The 17,322-nt window shown below is 40.1% G+C and overlaps 1 protein-coding gene across 2 annotated transcripts in view; it reads left to right on the top strand.

The window, feature by feature from the left end:
* Veph1 (ventricular zone expressed PH domain containing 1) overlaps positions 1–17,322 on the top strand; it is a 197,341-nt gene that overhangs the window by 123,690 nt on the left and 56,329 nt on the right. For both annotated transcript variants that reach the window (XM_035451715.1, XM_035451716.1), the window contains exon 9: positions 15,109–15,248. In XM_035451715.1, coding sequence (XP_035307606.1) covers positions 15,109–15,248 — 140 coding nt within the window. The remainder of the gene's footprint in view (positions 1–15,108; positions 15,249–17,322) is intronic.

Raw genomic sequence — 17,322 nt, forward strand, 5'->3', positions numbered from 1 at the left:
ACAGTCTCCATAACCATGCTTGACCAAGAGGCCTCTGCTCAGGCTTCACTCCTGCACCCAAGCATCCTCTTCTACAATAAGAAAGACGGAGACTGAGGTACAAACTCAGAAGGTCACCTACACAGGGCACTCACACATACTTTAGATCAGCTAGTTCACTCCATGATTTTCATGCACAATTTTATATTTAATTTTTATCATTATTTATTTTTGTGTGTGGGTGCTTTCCCTGCATGTATATCTGTATCCCACATATGTGCAGGGCACTTCTGGAGGCTAGGAGAAGGTAGTAGAACAGAGTTGTGAGCCACCATTTGGGTGCTGGGAACCAAGCCTGAGTCCTTTGGAAGAGCAACCAATGGTCCTAACTGCTAAGAAATCTCTCAAGCCCTGATAACAGTCTCTAAGTATTTTTGCATTTCTGATACTAGTATTACTTGAAATCATTTTGTGCATCAAATAAATTTAACTGATCACTAAACTCTTAAGACCTTAAGTCCACAGTATGTTAGCCCAATTCTCATTCATTTCCTGGTAGAAAAAGAAATCCAACCAAAGATATTTTTTCATTATTACAAAAACATAATATTCACTGTAAAATTTTGAAAAATCATAGAAAAAAATTAAAAATCACTTTAATCTTACAAGTTAACCAACATTAGAAATTGTACTTACTTCTTCCCAGGATTTTTATTTATTTTTTTAAGTTTTAGTTATTCTTTCATAATTTCATAATTTCATACACATACATGATACACATCCACACTTCCCTCTCGAGCTTCTCCTCCCAGACTCCCCCACCCCTTTTCTCACCTCCTTCCATTCATTAAGCAAGGGATATCAACACAGTATTTGCTAGAGCAAAGCGGTATTCACTGACTTAGTACAAGCTTCTGGTTTCATGTGGAGGGTTTCAAAGAGTTCTGCTGCAGCCTTCCCGCCATCACCGGAGGGCCAGGCTACTCCTCGGGAAAGCTGGGTCCTGACCGCACACAGTGGGTCTGGGCTGCCACATTTAGCTCATCCACAAAGCTTTAGGGATATAATTGGATTGGGGGGGGCGGGGAGGTGTTCTGATGCTAACTAAATAGTTTGGTATTCATAACATATGTGGGAAGAAGAGAATAATGCCAAGAATAACCAGCAGTTTAGTTTACAATATTCATACTGCCTTTGGGCTGTCCCAAATTACAACTCCTCTCTTCCCCCCCCAATGCCCCACAGGTATGTATGTTCATATTCTCATTGACTCAGTATCATTAACAAGAGCCTTTCAAGTGAGGAAAGGGCAGAAAACTGCAAGACGTGAAGGGACAGGAAGATTTCTAGGTCACTGACTTGCGCGGTTGGCTCTCAGTCCACAGAGGGAGGGAATGATCAGATGTAGGAAGGCTGGTGGCTGTGGAGGCTGGTGGACTATACACAGCACAGATAAAGCCCTGTGTGTGTGGAGTGGTGTGCTTGGTAGCAACAGATGCAAACTTCAAGGGTCACTGCGGTCTTCACCAACTGAACCTCACTAACAGGCTTCACTAGCAGATCCTGGAACTCTGTCTCCTTTAGCCAGCAGCAAATTTACAGAGTTGATGAGAGAAGAGGGAAGTATGCAAAGCTGGCTGCTTATTTTGTAGACCTCTACCTTTTGTCCTGTTTCTCTTTTTTATCTCAAAGAAGACACCTGTTATATTCCAGCCCAGCACTCACTATTCAGAGGGAAAGCATCCCAGCTTCCACGTTATTAGGACCACTGGGACATGCTTGCCTTCTCTTTGATTTGACTTCTTTCCTCACCGTGAGTCTTCAGTGTTCTCTCTGTCTTTGATGTTCTTCTCATCTCATTGTAGTTGGCTTCTTTGTCACATGCAAATCCCCATCATTCTTTGCATGGTGGTTCTACTCCTTTGGGAATGTCAAGGAGAAAACACATCCCGGTACTTCACAGCCCAGAGACACTGACTTCCACAGCAAGCTTTCAGAGATCAGCCCACTGACTTGGAGGGGGCGGCATTACTGGAAGTTTAGAGCAAATACCCTGGCTCCCAACAGGCTAGATCCAGCCACTGTCCCAATGTTCCAACGAAAGACAAGGGTAATGGTGAAAATGTGGAAAGGAGATGGGAGCAATGTGACTCCATTGGGAAATACAGATTAAAGGGGCTCGGTGGCTCCCAGTCCACATTCAGGGCACTGACATTGCTTTAGATAGGGAGACTGGGAACAAGGACTGTGCAAAAACAAGCAGTCTTTGGCATTGTCCTGTGGAGCTTCTGGTTTCCAACATGGTTAAAGATGGTCCTCACTACTGACTTTAAGGGAGCAGTCTGGCTCCCCATCACACTGCTACTCCAGGATGCAACCTTGATATCGTAGATAATTGCCCTCATTTGGAAGGTGATTTGCCTGCTGCTCACCATTGTTGGGGTATTGGGGTACCCTACACAGTGTTTGGGGAATGTAGGGTAATTCCAGTCTCTTGCAGTAAAGATGTCTATTAATCTGACCTGCTACCTATGATATGCAAAGAAGCTGCAGGATTGGATGCCATTGGGGGTCCAAAAAAAAAAAAGGCACTGTAAATGGTGGCATTTGAGAAACTGAAGGTCATAGGTACAAATGAAGGCAGAGATGTCTGGCTTTTATACTGCTTTTAGTTACTTTGTGGGCTCCAGTGCCTATTATAAAAACATTAATGCAGCTGATTGGGTAAGGAAGCTGCTTACTGGTTTTGCAGGGTGTGTGTGTGTGTGTGTGTGTGTGTGTGTGTGTGTGTGTGTGTGCGTGCGCGCGCACATAAGTGCAGGTATCCATGGAAGACAGAGACATTAGATACCCCTGGAGCTAGAGTTACAGACAGTTGGTGCTGGGAATCAAATATGGATCCCCTGGAAGAGTGGCACATGCCCTAATAACTGTTGAACCATGTCTCCAGCCCTCTGATTTCAGTTTTCACGGAACATCAAATCAAATCAAACTCAGCAATCCCTGTTCCTCATGTGGACTAGGGAAGGCAGAAAATAAAAGAAACTGTGCCTCTCTTGGATAGAAAGCTTGTGTTGTCACATATCCACAGATGTTTCTGTTCGTGATGGCAGCTCCAGCTCCAGCCAGTGCGATTTTGTATCAGTGCAGATCATGAAGGTACCAGCATACCCTGGACCCTCATTTAAGGACATCCACAGCCAGCCTTTTCTGTGGATCTTTGGATTTATACTACATGATCCTTAAATTGGGGGAAACATCAACTCATCAAGCCAGAAAGGAATGAGATAGTGGGCATTTGCAGAGAGTTCTCACAGTCTCACTCACAGTAAGGGTCCCTGGTTCATGCAGGCAAATAAAGCCTTAAAACAGAAATAAAATTAAAAATAGCACTGCCATGTGACCCAGTTATATCACTCCTGGGTTTCTACTCAAAGGACTTTATATCAAACCACAGAGATACCTACGCATCCATATTCATTGCTGCTCTATTCACAACAGTGAGGGAGAGCAGCCAGCCCAGATGTCCATCAGCAGATGAATGGATAATGAAAACGTGGCACATCTGTGTACATAATTAAATTTTATTTAGTCATAAAGAAAAAAAACAAAATCATGAAATATGCAGGGAAATGAGCAGAACTGGGAAGAATTATATTCTGAGATAACTCAGACTTAAAAGTGTAAAATCACACATCCTCTGTCCTGTGTGGACCCTAGATTATATTTGTATGGATGTATACAAGTGAAGGTCAGTGCAGTCTAGGCTATGATACCAGAAAGGAGTCCACCAACAAGGTGACAGGACATGAAAGACATGAAAGTGAGGAGAAGAACATTATGGAGTGTGGAGAGATACAGAGGACTCAGGGAGCAGGAGGGGATTAATAAGGAAAGATAATCAACAATATCAAATTTTATTTGCGATGAAACCTAATACTGTGTGTGCTAATTAAAAATAAGATGTATTTTAACTGGGCAGTGGTGGTGCACAACTTTAATCCAGCACTCAGGAAGCAGATCTCTGTGAGTTCAACGCCAGCCTGGTCTACAGAGCCAGTTGTAGAACAGCCAGTTGTAGAACAATGAAACCCTGTCTGGGGGGTGGGTTACTTTAAAAAAGAAATAAAACTAAGTCCATCAGCTTCTTCTCCCCTCCTTGCTGCCATTCTGTCCTTAGCCTGTAGCATAGACCTGTGGTTACTGGATCTGTCTGTTTTCAGCTGCTTTCTGTCACTGTGGCATCTGAAACCTGGAGAGTCTTTTGCATAAAGGCTAGGACACAGCCTACCTTGTCACCAGAGATAGTTTTCAGTGTTCTACTCTGCCAGATGCCAAAAGACATTAGAAGTCATGTGGCCTAACTTGCCTTGGAGTCACCCAGCAGAGACACGGGTTATATGAATTGAAATATAAAGGTTGGGGGGATGCTAAGGAAGAGGAGAGACAATGGGAAAGAGATGAAGGCCAGTAGGTCTGAAGTAGTTAAGGGCTGCATGACTGAGACCCAGCCCCTTTCTCCCCTCACATGATCCATTATAAGCCATTTTCCAGAGTCCATCTCAGGCCCAGATCCAGATTTCCTCATGCCCATGTTGTATTCTTCTTAGTAGCAAAACCAATTTCAGTTTGTGGTACATGGTGAATAGTAATTGAATAAAATAATAAATTAAATAACTATTTTCTCTTTTTTCTTTGTGTAGTTCTGGCTGTCCTGGAACTCATTCTGTAGATCAGGCTGGCCTTGAATTCACAGTGATACACCTGCCTCTGCTTCCCAGGGTGCTGGGATTAAAGGTATGAGCCACAACAGCCTGGCTGGAATAGCTTTTTGTTTAATCCTGATGTCAAGTCTTTAGTGTTGCTGTTGCTGTCCTAGTTTTATTTGACAAAACAGACTCAGAAAGTCAATCTACCCACCCCAAGATTACATAGCCAGTAGGAGGCACAGTTAGGACGTGATCCTGACTCATAGCTATGCCCCTGCCTCTTGCTTCCACACTTTTTTTCAGGCACGTGTTCTCATCCCTGCCCCAAAGCCTGTGTCCAGGATGTTGATCCTTGAGAGTCCTTAGTTTTAACCCCTCTGCCTTCAGTGATGCCCACGTGTGTGTTCTGATCCCTGTCTCAATGCCAATGTCCAGGATATGGCTCCTTTAGGGCCCTCAGCTTCAATCATCAAAACTAACTCTTCTGCTGTCAGTGATTCCTAGGACTCTTGATTTCATGCTAAAGTTCACAATGTTCATTTGTTTTATGTCCATACACTTCAAATATACACATTTTTATAGTATGAACTTTTGTTTTGAGACAGGGGTTCTAAATTTGGTATCCAAATTCACAGTGTGTCTCCTCAATTGGCTGCACAGATTAGTTTCTTTCTATCCAGTGAACCTTAGTTAGCAGCATTTACTGAACAAGATGCCTCCTGACTTTCTCATGACAGCCACATAATTATTAAGTCAACACAGAAGTGGTGAATGTCTTAGGAAAGCCAGGCTCATTAGGACTCTAAGGGCAAGCACTAACAAGAGCTTCAGAGTTTGATATGCACTTTGTGGAAGTGTGACAGACTTACCAACATTGTCAGTCCCTTGGCTAACTCACCACTGTGCGGCAGCTGGGACACCAGGTCTTAATTCTGAATGTCCAGCTGGAAGCAGAGGAGGCAAATGAATCACATCCAGTCTATCTTATGCTTGTCCTGTCCTCTTCAGGAAGGGGGAAAAATGCCAAGAGGCTCATTCTAGTGGAATTTAATCATAAAATTTTCTAAATTGTTCTCTTCCTCAAATCTGGTTGCTGTTATGTATTATGCAGAATTGTAAAGTAATTGGTAGCACGTGGGATGGTGCCTGCAGGAGTCACAATGTGGCTGTTGCCTGCAGGGGATCCCAACTTGCCAGCCTCATTTGCCTCTGCACAACTTTTGATATGTCTCTGCTTGATAGAGCCAAATGTTTATTTATAACATATGGCCTCCCACTGACTCAGTGTAACCACAGAGTGACTCTGTAGCGTTGCCAGAAATCAACTATATTAGCATTATGTGGGGAAAAAAGGCATGTATTTGATTTAAAGTTCATATAAATTCCAGAAGTACTTTCATGTCTACAAACTCTGAGAGCTCCTATGAAAATATCCTAAATTTATCTCTGATTTTTGTTTGATGTTGACTTTTCTCTTGCATCTTTATGCTTGGAGATCTACTCATATTTGGCAAACATCGGGAGGGTATGGCAGGACAATATTGCATTCTTTCAAATGCTCTGCCCTAAGGGGTTTTATGAATGGGCAAGAACTATTCCAGGTTCTCCACAGTGTTGGGTGGGACTGAGGTAAAAGCATGTGTGCTTTTCTCTAGTGAAAATGAAAAGCAAGTATAATGCAGTCATTCATTAACAAGTTCAATTGGAAATAAATTTTATTGCTTAGAGTTTAATTAATCATATTTGGGAGATTATTATCAATGTTCCTGAAATTAGTCTAAAAATGCAAATAATGTTGCCACAATAACCCTTTTCTGAGAGAGTTAGTGGTTAAGTCATCTCGTCAGAAAGGCCCTGGTTTGAGAGCTATTTGCCTAAGACTGTTCACCATCTGTACAATCTGGAAACCAGGAAAAGTACAGCAGGTTTTGCTGTTCAAACACATCCTCCTTCACACTAGGACAGCCTTACTTTCAAAGATGGATATTATAAGAATTAGGAAGTCACTATTTGAATTTTATGACTGTTACTCAGCATAAATTGCCATATGTTCCAGAAACTGCTGTGCATATATACATATATGCACTCTAGAATAACTTATAGAGTGGTCTAGCTAGCCCTTCTACACTAAGAGTAGCTGTAGGTAGCATGTGCTAGACAAAATCCAGTTTTTGAATATGTTATCCAAAGTAAGATAAATATTTTATTGTTGGTATTATATATATATATATGAATGTATATATGTTCAAGGAACTAAAAACAAACAAAAAGTGCTTAAATATGTTCATAGAAGTACTACTATTCATCATAACCAACAGGTAAAAACAACCAGATTCCCATCAATAGATAAATTAATATCAGAATGTATTTATATACACACTGTAGTAATCCACACAATAGTATGTTTTTTTATCCTTAAAAAGAAAGAAAATATTGACCTGTGCTAGCATATGAATGACTTTGAAGGCATATGTTAAATGAAGAAGAAATATTCAAAAAGCCAGCTAGTACAGATTCCATTTATATGAGATATCCAGAATAGGCAAATCTATAGAGAAAGAAAAAAATCAGACTTGTGGTTGCCAAGAACTAGAGGGAAGTTTGAAAATGAGTAATAATTATTTAATGGATATAAGGTTTCCATTTGGAATAATGAAAAACTTCTGGAACTAGACATCAGTCATAGTTACACATAATAAACATACCCAATACCAGTCAATTTTATACTTTTAAATAGTTAAAATAGCAATTTTATTATTACATTTTTACCATAATAGAAATACATAAATATAAGACCATACATTCTGCAACAAACTCTATATTTAGTAAGCAGAAAATATTGCACAAATAAACACTCTAGAATAATTTATAGAGTGACCAAGCTAACCCTTCTACACTAAGAGTAGCAGGAATAGGAGGCACAATTCCTTTTCTGAAGGTGTTATCCCAAGTAAGATGAATATTCTATTATTAGAATATATTAACTGTATAAAATGATGAGTTTTATTATGACAAACTTTTTGACTGAAAATACATCAAAAGCCTTATTGTGAAGCCAGAAACTTTGAAACTCTTATTCTGGAGGAAAGCGCTTCAAGATATATACACATGGTGGCTCAGTAGATGCTCTTAACAATAGTTAAGAGCACTGGCTGCTCTTCCAGAGGACCCAGGTTTGATTCTCAGGTCCTCCATTGTGGCTCACAATGAACCCTAACTCTAGTTCCAGGGAGATCCAACACCCTTTTTTGACATTTGTAGGTGTTAGGCCTGTGTACATGCAGGTAAAATACTCATAGATATAAAAATTTAAAAATTAACCTAATTTTTAAAAAGATGTATAGGCATAGACAAAAGCTTTCTGAAAAAGATTAATAGCCCAGGAAATAATAGCAACCACTGACAAATAGTGTTGCATTTATTACAAGGCTTCTGTACATGCAAAGGAAACAATTAATAGAGGAAAACATAGCTTACACAAAGGGAGAGAAAATCTGCCAGCCATACATCTGTCAAGAGATTCATTACGATTTGACTGTGAAGTGCTTCCCATAGGCACAGGCTCCTTTGAAAGCTTGTTCCATTCCTGATAGCACTGTTTCTGAGGGCTTTGGGGCCTTCAGGAGATGGGGGATTAATGGATGGAGCTGAGACACCAAGGGGAGACTCATTGGCTATTTTTCTCATTGCTGTAGCAAAATACTTGACCAAAGCAACTTAAGGAAGGAGGGGTCTACCTGAGGTCCTACTTGGCTGGTACAGCCCCTTGTGGAATGGAGATGCATCAGCAGGAGCTTAGAGCATCCAGTCATGATGCAGGGAGACAAATGTTGGTGCTCACCTCACTTCCTCATTTGTAGTCAGTCTGGGACCCAGCCCGAGGAATGATGATGTCTCATTAGGGTGGGTCTTCCCACCTCAGTTACCCTAATCCAGAGACTTCCACACAGAAATGACACAGTTTTGTTTTCATCGTGACCCAAATCCCCTCAAGTTGACAATCAATATCAGGCATCACAAAGACCTTTAAAAGCTGTACTCACTCCCTGCTTCCCACTTGACTTGATGCTGATGACCTGTGTTTCCACTGTTGAGGACTGAATGACCCTTTTACACTTTCTCCACAGTGACAAACAGAATGCCTTTGACCTTGTGGGCAGAAATAAGTCCTTCTTCCCTTAAATTGTTTCTGTAAAGTGCTGTGGATACATAGCAACACAAAAGTAACAAATACAGAAAACTGATTGCAAAGCTGCAGTCATTGTAGTGCCTAAACCTGATCCTGTCGTTCTTGGGCCTTTGAAGGGGTAAACTGGACAAGGCTGGAGATACAGGCTAAATAAGTTCTAGAATGGCTTTCACCAGAATTTAATGGGTTACTCTGGTGCAAGTTTAGAAGAACACAATGTCAAAAAAAATATGGACAGTAAATACTATCTTGATAATGCTTCAGATTGGAGCCAGACTCTATTGGAAATTAGATCAAAGGTCATTCTTGTTAATTTTGAGAAACAATGAATTCGAAAGTAATGGACTCATGTAGTGGTGGCACATGCCTTTAATCCCAGCACTCGGGAGGCAGACACAGGCAGATATCCATGAGATTGAGACCAACCTAGTCTACAAAGCAAGTTCCAGGACAGGCTCCAAAGCTACAGAGAAACCCTGTCTTGAAAAACAAAAACAAAACACAAAAAAAGTAATGGACTAATTAACTTGGTGGAGGAAGTTTCAAGACACAGCATGCTAGTTAGTGCGTGGTTTTTGCTGGTGGCTGTTAGACTAATTTATGGTGAAAATCATGAATAAAAAGGATATTTCAAATGCATTTGTCCAGAAAAGGAGCATAAGTGAACTTACAGTCATGAGCAGAGATTTGTTAGTAAAGAAATCATTGCAACTGAATATATGTCAAGCAATTTGCAACTGTACAGCTAGAAACGTGTCTTCAGGAAAGTTTCAAGAATTGGTAAGATACTTTACCCTCTACAGGCACCAGAGTATAAAACTGAAAATGTATTTGAAAGTCTTTTTAACAATAAAGTGTCCAGGGTGCAAAATTCTCATATAGCCATCTATGTAGGTGTTTACCCAAGTTCAGCCCCAGCCACCTCAGCACTCAGAAGGCACCAGAGCTCTAGTCCAAGGGTATATATGCTAGTAGCAGAACTTGGTATGCATCATCTCTTGAAAAATGTGGTAGATACAGGGATGTTTATAGGTTAGGTGTTGAGGTTACGGTTAGGGTTGGGTTAGAGTTAGCATCCTAACCTGAAACATTGATGTGTCAAAAATCTAAGGTTTTTGAGAAAAGCCTGAAAGACCAGATAATACAGTAGCGTTGGATTTCCCAAAAAAGATATGTAATAACAGTGAGGGTAGAGCCTAAATTGAAACAAACAAGCTCTTTTATTCAAATTCAAAATATAAGTCTATTTGTGGAGTCCCTAGCAGTGGGGACAGGACCTGTCCCTGGCTTGAGCTGGCTTTTAGGAACCTATTCCCCATGCTAGGTTGCCTTGCTTAGCCTTGATCAGGGGGAGGAGTTTGGTCCTGCCTCAACTTGAAGTGCCATGCTTTGTTGACTCCCATGGGAAGCCTGCCCCTTTCTGAATGTAGAAGAGAGAGGAGTAGATGATGGGGATGGGTAGAGGGAAGATAGGAGGAGGGAACTGGAGGAGAGTGGTAGGGGAAACTGCAACTGGGATGTAAAATAAATGAAAATTTTAATTAATTAAATGAAGTTTTTAAAAATAGGTGGCTCTAAAGAAGAGGCCCAGACTTACACATCAAAAGATGAGGTTGGCCTATCAGCAGAAGTCCTTTACATATTAGTTCTTGGCCACAAGGGAACAAGTTGTTTCTGGCAAGGCCTTTTCAGGTAGGCCCAGAGAAGTCCATACATAGGCTAGACCAGTCTCCAAATGGGAAGGCACTGGCAACTTCTAAGCAAGATTCAGAGCTACCTCTTGGTCCAGTACCTCCCTCAGTTCTGGATGGGGCTAAGGTCAAACATCCCATAAGAGATTGCTGCCCTTGATAGGCAGCCAAGGTCCTCACAGGCAAGAGCAGGTTGCAGGCCTCCTATAACTGGAAAATGTCTATCCTCATTGGTGTTCATAGAATTTTAGCAATTCACCCAAGAGCTTGTCTTTTAGCATCCAAATCCTAGAAAGATTATTATGTTTTAATAATATTATTATCATTATTATATCATTATATATAATATTATTATATATAATATTATTATATTATTATTATGTTTCTAATATTATTATTATTTTACTGCCACCCTGTCAATCAAGCGGTTCATCCCAGGACTCAGGAAAGTAGATCACTAAATGGTTTTCATACACACAATGTGAGATGCCATGTTGTTGCGTAGATGGTTGTGTATTTTCGAATGGAGAAGACCTACTCCTTGGGGCACCTCCTCTGAGGTTTTCTGTTAATAGATTATCTCTGAACAAGAAACTATCATATTGATAGGGGATGTCCTTCTGTATGTTGTAAAAATATGTTTCTCCTAATGGTTGATGAATAAAGCTATTTTGTCATTGGTCAGCAAAATTTAGCCAGGTGGGAAATCCAAACAGGGATAGAGAAAGGTAGTGGAGTCTGGGAGACACCATGTAGCTACCCGGCAGGTAGGACACCCAGGCATTCTCTGGTAAGCCAAGACTGTGGAGATATGTAAATTAATAAAAATGGGTTAATAATTAAGAGAGAGCTAGCCACAAAGAAGCCTGAGCCATCCGCCAAACAGTTTATAATTAATATAAGCCTCTGTCTGTTTATTTGGGACAAAATGGCTTCAGGAACAGGCAGGGCAGAAACCTCCATCTACATCATTTCGTACCAATGGTTTTTAACCCACATGGATAGGGGGTGTGTGTGTGTGTGTGTGTGTGTGTGTGTGTGTGTGTGTGTGTGTACAGGTAGACAACATGCAGAGGCCAAAAGATGGCCTCAGATGTCATTCCATAGGCATGATTCATCATTTTTTAAGAACCAGAATTGTCCTTTAATCAGAAAAGTTTAAGGCCAGCAGTCTTTGCAAGATTCTCCTTAAAATGCTTTATCTAAGTACAAAGTCTTGCTCCTTTTCAAAGTGTACCTCCAGCATTTTTCTCATCCCTTAATCTCCAGTTGGAATGATGCCTTACTCATTTCTCTCAGCAAACACAGCTCTATGTCTGTTATTGACCATTGTTTACACATGTGTCTCTCATTTGGATGTAAGCTCTTAATAGCCATGGCAGCATCATGGCCTCTAATTATTCTCAGTCTAGTGGCCAATATTAATCATTCATTCATACATTCATTCATCCATCCATCCAACAACTGTTTCTTGTTTGCTTTTTAACAGTCTGTAATGCATCAGAGGGGGAAAATCAGGAACAACTAAAATTTAATGATATAGAAAAAAATTTCCAAGCTTGGAAAACTCTGGAGAAAACATGAGAATATTGAAGGAGAAAGAGTTTGCTGGAGCATTAATAGAAACCTCACTGTCCTGTGTTGACTTGTTTCCACATCTAGTGTACATGCTCCGGGGTAAAGGTGTTCCTCTTCTAGAGCTTTTATTATTTTATGTGATCTGAGACCCCTGTGGTTCATATGTGAAACAGAGTCCCAGGGTGAGTAAAGTAAATCTAATCAATGTTTATTTACAATAAAGTGATAATCAGGGGAAGGGAAAAGACAGAACTGTTTACATGTGGCCAACTCCGAAGTGTAATTGCCCAGCTAACTGTATGGGTTCTCAGATGAGGACTCATTCCCCTTTGAAACTCTGAAGAAAAATATATTACTGTTTCATGTGTACATTTTAGCCTTGTTTATTTCAAGTAACATCTTGGGGTATATGCACTTACAGAATATTTGGCTTCCTGCCTTTAATGCATGTGGTTAGCTGGTTGGTAGCTTGGTGACAGTCTCTTGCTTTGTAGCCCAGGCTGGGTTTGAACTCATAATTTTCCCACTTCTCAACCTCCCAAATACTGAGTTCCCAGGTGTGCACCACCATGGCAAGTTCAACATAAATCAGTTTAAATTTAGGTATATATATATATATATACCACCATTTTAAGTTGTCGTATATTAGTCATTTTTCTATCATGATAACAAAATTCTTGATATAACCACCTTCAGTGCACTGGTTTTGGTGGTTACTGATTCTGTCACCCTTGTTGTTCTCTCATCAAATTTAAAGAAACTCCAGGGGCTGGAGAGATGGCTCCCCAGTTAAGAAAACTGGCTGGTTTTCCAAAGGACCTGAGTTCAATTCCCAGCACCCACATGATGGCTAATGACCATCTGTAGCCCCAATCCCAAGGCAATTGGTGCCCTCTTCTGACCTCAGTGGGTACCAAGCACACAAGGGGTGCACAGAAATATATGCAGGCAAAACATTCATACATATAAAAGAAAAAAGAAACTCCAATCTATTTCTACTTTTACAAGTAGGACATAATAAATCTGATAATTTTCAAAACATTTCATTTTAAAAGTCATGTTAATTCTGAAACAATAAATTCCTGGTGGTTTAGCAATACTACTGCACAAATTTAAATGTCTCTCTAGAGTATTGAGCTTAACATATCTCACCATGGTGTCAGCCCTGCTTGGTTCAAATCCTGGCTCAAACTGATATAGGGTTAATAATATTAATCAAAAATTTCCTGGATCCCTAAACACAATTTATCTATTTACCTATCAACCCATAGTGTGCAAGGTTAGAAGGTGAGCAAGGTGGTCTCCTGTCTAAACACAATTTATCTATTTGTCTATTAACCCAAGTGTGCAAGGTTAAGAGGTCAGCAAAATGGTCTCAGACTAACTTTCTAATGAACTGAGTCTAATTTTTAAAAGAGAAAATACATCTGCATTAGTTAGCTTTTCGTTGCTGTGACAAATGGTAGTAGGAACTAAATAAAAAGGAAAAGGTTTTCTGACTCAAGGTTTCCAAGGCTCAGTCCATGTAACCTGAGGTCATACAGAGTATCCTGGTGCTGGAATGTGTGAAAGAAGAAGGTGCTCTCCTGAAGGCAGCTGAGTGAGAGAGGGGACAGGGACTGGGTCATGGTATACACTTCCAGGGCGTGCCTTTAGTGTGACCTGCTACTTCCAAATAGGTTTTACCTCCTAGTTCCTACCACCTCCCAGTAATGCCATCATATTATAAGCCCATAATGGATTAATCCGCTGATGAAGCAAGAATCCTCACGAGTAGTCACCCTTATCCTCAAAGTCCACTAGTTGAATTACAAACAAGATTGAATTACATGACGATCCTAGTTCCCTTCTTCCTCCCTTCCTCCTCTACCATCCCCCAACTAAAATCCTACCTGTCATATGTCCTTTCTTCTAATCTACACCTGACTCAAAATTTCTGCTTCTTCATGACATCTGCATCCTTCCTTTTCTTCCCTTCTCACTCTCGACGCTTCCTCCGCCCTCTTCCCATATTCTCAATTTGCTCAGGGGATGGTGACCCTTTTCCCTTCTCCAGGGGACAAAGTTTGTCTCTTTTAGGGTCTTCTTTGTTTACTAGTATCTCTGGCAGTGTGGCAACCAAACTTCTAATGTAGGAGACTTTGGGTGACATTTAAGATTCAAGCAGTGACATCATTCATCTTGTAAGGTTTGGAAAATTCAATGGAATCCAGCATGTAAAGATGTGTACGTCAATCCATGGTAACTCTTACTGTCTAGAACTTCACACGGTGCTTAGTAAATACAGTCTCAATCTATACTTACAACATTCATTCATCCATTTATTCTTGACTGCCTAGAAGTATGGCTTTTCACTGCTTCAGCTCCATATTACCCTCCCACCACTTGCTTGTCCTTAAAGAATGATTCCATTGAATCTACAGGTTATTTTCACATTGAGACTCCCTCTGAAGTCAGACCAGGTCAGAGCACAAGAGCCTACATTTCTGGCAGGAGTTTATTGGAAGTTATCATTATGACTCACACACAAAAGAACAGCATCAACAGTTGGCAGCACACCACCCACTGCCATTAAATTCTGCATTCCCTCTATTTTTCATTAGTTTATCCTCCAAAGTCACCACTTCAATATGTCCAATCAGACGACTGTGGCATGCAGACCTTTGTATTAACTCGATGGCTTTCATTTCTCTTGGAGTTGCTTGATCTTTTCATCATTGTATGGTATTTAAAAGAAGATAAAAGTTGAGGGAATACAACCTATCTAAACTGTATTCATTTAAACATATTTTACATTTACATATATTTAAAATGTGTACTTTTGATGAAATTGATCTACTCCCAAATACAGAGTTGTTTGGAGTCGTTAACTCACCTTCTGAAAACTCAAGAACTGTTCCTAAAGATGCTTATGTGTTGGATCATAAAGCATAACTAATGTTTAATGCTATATTATTCCTAGAAACCATGAGAAGTTGTGTGGCAAAGCTGTTCTTTACCTGTTCCTTAAAGGGTCATTACTGCCTGTACAGCAAGTCCAGTTTCACCCTCATCAGCCAAGCACCCCAGCCATGGATCCAGATCATGTTTCTCTTCCAACAGGTGTGTGTAATTCATGCTCATTGGGCTCCTGAACAAGCCACTAGGATGTGTGATTATTGAATTATTAATCCTTTGGCCAGAAATGGTGTGTAGATTACAGCACATTTACATTCTTAGGACATGTTTTCTATATTTTAATACCATTTCCTTAAAAAAATAGATACTGATTCATTAATCAGCAAGTCAAACCTGTTCTCATCTTGCATACCCTTAGCTTTAAAGGAAAAGTGGAAGGGTAGGAGAAGGGAAAACAGGAGGGACACCAGAGTAAAGCATTTGCCTGCATCATGGAAGTCCTAGGTTCACCCCTCAGAACTGAAGTCTTAAGAATGATGTATTGCATTCTTTTATGTTCCATTTGTTTAACTTTGTGAGCTGTCTAAAACACTTAATTGCTCTAATAAAGTGCTAAATGGCCAATAGCAAGGCAGGAGAAAAGATAGGCAGGGGTGGCAGGCAGAGAGAATAAATAGGAAGAGAAGTCTGGGAGAAGGAAAAGATCTAGGAGCAAGAGTAGAAGGAGGACTCCAGAGACCAGCCACCCAGTTACCTAGCACGTCACGGAGTAAGGATTAAAGGAAGGAATAGAGAATAGAGAAAGATAAAAGCCCAGAGGCAAAAGGTAGGCAGGATAATTTAAGTTTAAAACAAGATAGTTAGAAAGAAGCCAAGCTAAGGCCAGGCATTTATAAGTAAGAATAAGCCTCCGTGTATTTATTTATGAGCTGGGTGGTAGGTCCCCCAAAAGAGTTAATGAGTAAAACACAAACAACAACACCTGTATTTTGAAAACAAAATAGAAAGTATTTGCAGTTAATAATAGGGTGGACAGAGGCTGAAAATGCAGGATCTGAGGGCTGAATCCTAAAAAAGCTAACTAGCCCTCTTGAGAGGCTACTGATGCTCCAATGGATGATAACATACTAATGAATATACTGGTATCACTTAGTAGGTGATACTAAGGTTTGAAAAGAAACACTAGGTTTGAAAAGAAAAGTTAGGGTATGTGGAACTGGGAAGGAATAGTAAGAGAATAGAGAAGGAATGGGAGAGGAGGGAATAGAGGGGTGGACTTGATAACAACACCTTATAAGCATATATGAAATTTTCAAACAAAAAAATTCTAAGAAAATGAAAATAATCAAAATTAAATAAAATTTAAAAGTCACAAGCCAGAATAGTCTAACATTTCTTTTGAAGTCAGGCTTATTGAGGAAGCAATGAAATGCAGCAATTACTGCTTCGTTGTCATAAAATGTAACTACAGTAAGAGAAGGTGTAGAATCTGCCAGTTTTTACTGTGTATGTCTTCTTAAGAATACTTAACAACATCTTGCAAAGAACAGCTCGGACATTGGTGTGAGCCAAGTTGCACATAAACATAAAAAATAACATTTTTCTTAGAATAATAATACTTGTTTTCCTCCACTCATTTTTTTTCAAATAGTTTTCCTCAGTAATTTGTATCTGGCTCCAGGTTTGACTTTGTTCTTAACCACACAAAGAAAACTTTTTTCAGTTTTTTCACTCTTATGTTATTGATAATCTGATTCTTTCTCCTCCTCTTTAAGGAAATTCACCAGAAAGTGTCTCTTTGTAATGTTGAGTTTATTTTACTCTAGTGCTTTCTCTCTTTGTTCATATCTATGACTTATGCAATCTGGTAAATCCCAACTTGGATCAAAGCCATGAAAAGCTTTCATTTATCTAGTAACTACAAACCATCACTGGTCTTACCATCATGTCACTCCCCAGATTCATGGTGTTCTCAGACTTAGATCCTGTCCCTCTTTGGATAATGATTCATTAAATCAAGCCCTGCTCTTCTTGAAACAGAACAACATGTACTGTATGACTATGACAATAATCAAAAAATTCCAGAGAGTGTGCACAAAGTAAATTTCAATCAGTCTGCTGCCTCATAAACTTTTAATATCTGTCTTTTGGGCCAGAGAGGTGACTCAGTGGTTAAGAGCACTGGCTGCTCTTCCAGAGGACCCGGCTTCAATTCCCAGCACCCACATGACAGCTCACAACTGTCTGTAACTCCAATTCTAGGGGATCCAACACTCCC

This window comes from Cricetulus griseus (genome assembly GCF_003668045.3).
Source record: "Cricetulus griseus strain 17A/GY chromosome 1 unlocalized genomic scaffold, alternate assembly CriGri-PICRH-1.0 chr1_0, whole genome shotgun sequence".
NCBI classification, from domain to species: Eukaryota; Metazoa; Chordata; class Mammalia; order Rodentia; family Cricetidae; genus Cricetulus; species Cricetulus griseus.